The 6,202-nt window shown below is 41.4% G+C and overlaps 1 protein-coding gene across 4 annotated transcripts in view; it reads right to left on the minus strand.

Annotated features, from left to right (window-relative positions):
* Positions 1-6,202, minus strand: part of COMTD1 (catechol-O-methyltransferase domain containing 1) — a 66,222-nt gene that overhangs the window by 24,442 nt on the left and 35,578 nt on the right. Inside the window, exon 8 of one of the 4 annotated variants that reach the window (XM_025212922.1) lies at positions 2,648-3,204. The exons of the other annotated variants lie outside the window; for them this stretch is intronic. Coding sequence (XP_025068707.1) covers positions 3,079-3,204 — 126 coding nt within the window. The 3' untranslated portion in view covers positions 2,648-3,078. Of the gene's footprint in view, positions 1-2,647; positions 3,205-6,202 lie in introns of those variants that run through there. 4 annotated transcript variants of the gene reach the window in all.

Consider the following 6,202-nt stretch of genomic DNA (forward strand, 5'->3'; position numbering starts at 1 on the left):
CCCCCCCCCCCCCCCCTCCCGATGACCTAAAACAAGAGCTGTATTTGAAATATTTAGACAGTTACTTGTTAGCTGGTTTCTAGTTAAATTGGTTACCCATCTAGTTATCAATTCTGCATTAGTGCAGTCACTTAAACATATTTAAATGTATTTAACTGTTAAATGCGCTACCCACAAATAATGAAATAGACATTTATGAAAACTGTACAATTGTGTGCATGTTTGTTTTTATGTTCCTTTTAACATTTGATATTGGCATTGAATGAGAACTGGATTAGTGGATGTTTTGAAATGAGGTCAACAATTTTGTCAAATCACCTTAATTAGAAATACTTTTGGTATCCCAAGACGACTCAAATTATGAATAAAATGACTACACACACATACTTGTGCCTCATATATTTTAAAAATGAAGGTACTAATGATAAGGGCTCAAGTAAATTTTAGCTTAAATATAAAATGCCTCTAGCACATCCCTGCTTCTGTGGTGCAGTTGCAGACCCAGTCCTCCTGACCCCACATGTTGCAGACTTCAGTTTGACAGGAATTAGACAACTCAATAGGAATTCCTGGACAAGTGAGTCAGGACAGCTCCATCCCATAGTATACTTGAATAATTATTGTGCCCTTAATTGGTTTTGGGGCAAAAACATTCTGCTCTTTCAGCATGATTCGTCTTAGTTTTAAAGAGTTTAAGGAGATATAGCAGTGTTTGTGTCAATCTCTAGAATTTACCCCTTAACACTTAACTGGATATTATGACTCGAGGTATTCACATTGAGTGCGTCTTCAGTCAGACATTTGGGCAGTTGAGTCTGCTTAATCCAGTTGCTTCATGGCTATGCAAAGCTCCTACTCTGTTTGAAACCAGCGTCAGCTGACCAGAAACTGAAACTTTATTTGTAACATGAAATAAATCTAAATAACACATTTTACTGTTTCCAAATGATAGTTAAGTTGCAAGTATTGAAGCTTATAGGTGGTAATGTTTGAAGTTCTTGAAGCAATGTCAGGCCCAAACTTTCACATTAATTAACGAGTTCTTTTTCATCTTGTAGCTGTTTTTCCAGGTGTTAGATATGCAAGTGGCATTTGCTCTTGTAATATGGTGACCCTAAAAATTAATTTTTAGGTCCTCTATCCTGGCAGCCTTTTTAGGAGCAGCAGACCTAAATAACAGTCTGGTAGGAGGTGGACTGGGTACTTTCCCACCCAGCCATCACAGCTTCCTAAGCCATCAGGCTTGAGGAGATTTGCAAAGACATGATTTGATAGTCTTGCCCTAATTACATTGAGGACTTAAAGGTGATCCTTAAGCCCTATTACAGTCATTAAAATGATTTAAGATTTTTGCAGGGATTGCCGTAACTAAAAATCCAGTGCATCAAGACACTTTAAAAGCTAAAAATAACAGTACAGATTGGATGCCCTCTGTCTATATGGTTATTTCTTTGTTGCTATGGTTATCTTCAAGAATAGCCAGAAGTGTCCCAGAAACCAACTGGTAACTTCAGTAAGATGATGGGGAGGGGGGAAATATACAAGAAAAAGCCATAAAACCATCCACTTGCAACCTTTCCAATAATATTTATTCTCTAATGCTGTACATGGGACAGGGAAACTAACATAGTAGCATGTTAGTTTGACCCAGCCTTGCAACCATCTGTATAGATCGGGCACTTCAATGAGGCTTTTTGGCACTTTTTTTTTTTATCTAAAGCTGATTCAATTGGCTAATAGCTGACTGAATCAGCTTTAGATAAAAGCACCAAAAAAGCCCTGCTAAAGTGTCTGATTTAAACAGACATTGGATGAGCTGGGTCCAACTAACGCAATGTGTCTAATGAGCATGTGCTGGGCTCAGTGGATGGGGTGGGGTGCACTGAGTTAAAAGTAAAGCACAATTTTTGTGGTGTTTTGTTTTGTTTTTTTTTTTTAACCTTGGATACTATCGATGTATCTAAGTTAGTAGCTTGTTTGTAGAACTGTGATCTACTTGTGTGTGTACAGTTTGGGGGGGGGGTTGTGGAGGGGACTGGGGATATCAGCTGTGCTCTAAATTGGAAGAAACACTATAACTGTCCCTCTCACATGAATCACTTGATACCATATCATTTTACTTTTCACTGTAAACATTGTCCTGCCAAGAATACAAAGGCTACTGGAAAGTGGCGCTCTGGCAGATTTAAAGATACAAGGACTGTAGAGATGCAGTGCTTCTCCACACAATGTCCTGCCATGTGTCAGTACTTTGTGTTTAAAGTATTCATTCTCAATCCTTCAAATGTCTCCTGAATGTCAGTAATGATGATGGCTTTCATAAATATGTTCATGTGTTTGTATGAGCTGTTATTCCAGACTGGCAGTTTTGTGGAAGGATGTAAATGCAATTTTAATGCACCTTTAGAGATCAGAAGGCTTCAGGAGTTTTAAATGTGCCCTAATTTAACTGCAAAAAAAGCTTTTTTCCTCTTCTTTAGCAATCCTTTAACACTCAAGACCTTGACTCCAATAAAGCCTTTGAGCTGGTATCCCACGATGTTCTCATGAGAAAATTGGAGGATTGTGGGCATAACTGCTTGACAGGTGGGTAGGAAGCTGGCTGTGGGGTAGGACCCAGAGAGTTCTAATGAACGGATCTGTGTCATCCTGGCAAGAAGTGGCCAGGGGTCAGTGTTTGGTCCAGTGCTTTTTAACATCTTTATCAATGATTTGGATGTGGGGATGAAGAGCTCACTGGCCAAGTTATGGGGAAGTGTGGTCATGCTTGAAGTTAGGCTGGTCGGATTGGAATCGGATGAAGTTCAACATGAAGAAATGTAAAGTGCCCCACCTGGAGACAAACAATCCCCTACACACCTGTAGGGTTGGTGGCACAAGACTGACTAGCACCACGAATGAAAGGGACCCTGGGGGTAATAATTGACCACAGTATGGACATGAGCTGTCAGTGCGACACTGTAGCCAGCAGGCAAACAATACTCAGGCGTTCATCAATCGACGCACCTCCAGCAAAACTGAGGAAGTGATTCTTCTGACATGTCACGGCATGGTTGTAGAGCACTTTCAGGGGGCTGATCAGGTCACAAGTGTAACTTCTGTCTGCACCCTATGTGTAGCTGTAGTCTTCTGAAGTTCTATAGTAGCTCTGCTGCACAAGTATGTAACAAATCTGCGGGTTCTTGTCCAACTTCTGTTTTCCATCTAAGGCAGAAAATGTGTCAAATTGCAGGGAACTTTTTGATGATGAGGGGGGAGAAAAATAATGAAGAACCGTTGCCATTACTGGTGGTTGTTTGCTTGATTTATGGGGAATCTGGAGTTGTCGCTACATTTGTATGTGGTCTATATTGAATTTGAGTGATCTGGCATTAATCAGCAGTTAGCTATTCTTGAGCTGAGTATAGTGTTCTGCTTTCATTCAAGCATCTAACTACTGCTTTATAGCCTCAAAGTCCAGTGTGTCAGCTCTGTGAGCCTTGCTACAAACTAAAAAGATTTCCAGTTCTGTACAGTACTACTAAATGATATTTCCAAAGGGCAGTGAGGCAGTTAGAAGGTAAAGTATATGAGTTTAACAATTGCAATGTGATATCGTCTTGCATCTTAAAATGTGATTTTAGGTGCTTCTCAGCCAAAGGTTGAATGGGAACGTTGTTTCAAGTTGGGAGATGGTAGCAGTGCTCATGGGGGTCCTTCCCCCCCCCCTCCTCCCCGCCCCAATCTGTAGAGCATAAGGAAGTGAACTTTGAACTGCAGGGATGCAATTTCCTCATGGGTGTGCAATCCAGGTGGTTCTGAAAATATTGATACTGTAACGATATGGAGCTAGTTCCTACTGGGAACACATCAGGAAAAGCGCTGAAGTTGGCAAGATCACAATGGGACTATTCAATAAAACACGTAATTCTGCAGATAAGGTGTGTTTTAGAGAAATGTCAAAAGGCTTTTGAGTCTCAAGAGATAATTTCAGTGACCCTTAGGAACAATTGTGATACCTACCACTGGAATGCAACCACTTCTGCTATGGAATATAAGCATGCACAATGGCACTATACACAACAATTTTGCGAACAGGAGAAGAACAACAATGTGTCCAGCTGAAACTACCCAAAGACCATATTTTTAGTTGGGTAGAATGTAGTTTCATAAACTGGGATTTGACTGGAACATGTCAGGATCACACTATCCATTCATCTTTTGACAGTTTGCTGTGGGATAAGGCCACGTTATGGCTCACCTCCAAGCCATTGGAGCACTGCTATTTATGGTCCACGCTATGCCTTTCTTTTTAATAAAGGGGTATTCTCCAAATAATCCAATATTGATCTCTGCTTAAATTCTGTGCACTGTTGATAGTACAAATATACAAGTCAGAAAATACAAGTCAAAAAATGTTTTTGCAATGTATTTCTTGGCTCTGTTGGCAACTTATTGTTCATATGATTCAGTGCTGTGAGCAACTGAGAGATAGATAGTTTACTCTAAGCCTGTAAAACATAGTGAGCATTAAAATAATCATAATAAAACAACTCTCTCGGTGACTTTACAAGGGTGTTACTTTACTGAATGAATTTGCATGTGTCATAGTTACAAACACTGTATCTAAAACAGCATTACAATTAGTTGAACAGAGGCAATGATTTTTAAGCCACTAATGAACTTTATCCCTGTGGGATTTCCTTTGGTAGTGCTATTAAAAACACTAATCGCATTTTTATTGAATATACTTCACTTTGTTTTCAGTATCATATCACAGGTTGCATGCTGTGATTAGGTGATAGAGATCACATCTGAAGCTGAGGGGCTTAAGGAATGTATCTGTCTTCCCTTCTCTCCCATGAAAGCAGCATTATATTAATACAAGTTTTAGTAGGCAGGGTGATACACAAGGTCCGGATGTGTCAAACTTCCCTGGGAGCAGCCTCCTCCCTTGAACTGAACAGGACTCTAGGTTGGTGTGGTTGCACTGGAACTGATTTGCACAGACCTGTCTGCAGGATTATGGGTTTAACTGCACCCTCCCAACGAGGTAATGGGTTTTCAAGGCTTGTGAGGAGTTTTTTGTAGTTGGAGTAAAGTTCATTGCTGCAGGGTGGGGGCTGCTTCGCAGCTTGGCTTTGTGATGAAATAGTGCCATCTGCTGACCATTCTGTGCCTTTGAGGGGCTCTCTGGGATAATTTAAAACCCTGAAGCTTCTTTCTCTACTATTTCACAGGCTCCTATTCCTCATTTCACTAGCTGGTTAATCTTTAGCTTTGTTTTAAAAAGTTTCTTTTAAACAAGTATAGAATGAATGGAATAAAAGTAGAAATAATGCGTTAACAGTAACATATGCACTTTCTGGAGCTTTGTTTTGGCTCAATATTCTTTTAGCCTTATCCCAAATTCTGTCTTGGTTGAGGCAGTACTCCCTGGTAGAACAGAGATACCAACCAACCTGTTATTTGTGGTCTTACTGCTATTTGAACAAGGTCATACTATATCCTGTAATCCTCTAGTTTTGCCTCTTTAGTGAGCTGTACAGTTGTCTCGCTCCTTAGCCCATCTGGAAACTCAACCCCCACAATGTGCCTTGCAGAAGCTGGGTTCATTTTGGAGTATGCAAAAGTTTGAGGGGTTATAGATGTCATGACCCAAAGGGTATGATTGTGTGTGTGTGCGCGCTTCGGCACTGAAGAATTATTTCCAGGAAATTATTTCCTGCCACGAGGAGCTTTCTTTGCACGGTGCAATTCTCAGTTGCATAGAGAGAACCCCGGTGCAAAGGAGTTCCTGCCATTCGCATGCAAATTTGTGTCCCACTATTGGCTAAATTATTCCCACATGGCAGCTAGCGATTGGCTGCTAGCCGTATAAGAGGCTTGAGCAGTTTCCGCCCAAGTTGGAGGAGGAGGGCTTCACATCTGTGCAGGCCAGGGAGCGGTCCGAGGCCTTCAGGGGTTTTTCGCGCGGCGGGCTGTGGCCAGCAGCCCAGACACGCCGGGTCGGGGAAGGCAGGCGGCACGCTAGAATTAGGCGCGGACGCTTAGTTGTTGATTAAAGATTATTTTACTTGCACTGAAGATGGTCGCGGTGCAGGCAGGAAAACTTGCTTGAGTTGCAGTTACAAAACGAAACAAAACAAAACTCGAACCTGCAGGGCACGAGAGTACGTCGCAGGGGGTTGTCGGCGACGGGAAGATGCAAAACACGAGAGTA

The sequence above is a fragment of the Alligator sinensis genome, unplaced genomic scaffold (assembly GCF_000455745.1).
Source record: "Alligator sinensis unplaced genomic scaffold, ASM45574v1 scaffold109_1, whole genome shotgun sequence".
Classification (NCBI taxonomy): domain Eukaryota; kingdom Metazoa; phylum Chordata; order Crocodylia; family Alligatoridae; genus Alligator; species Alligator sinensis.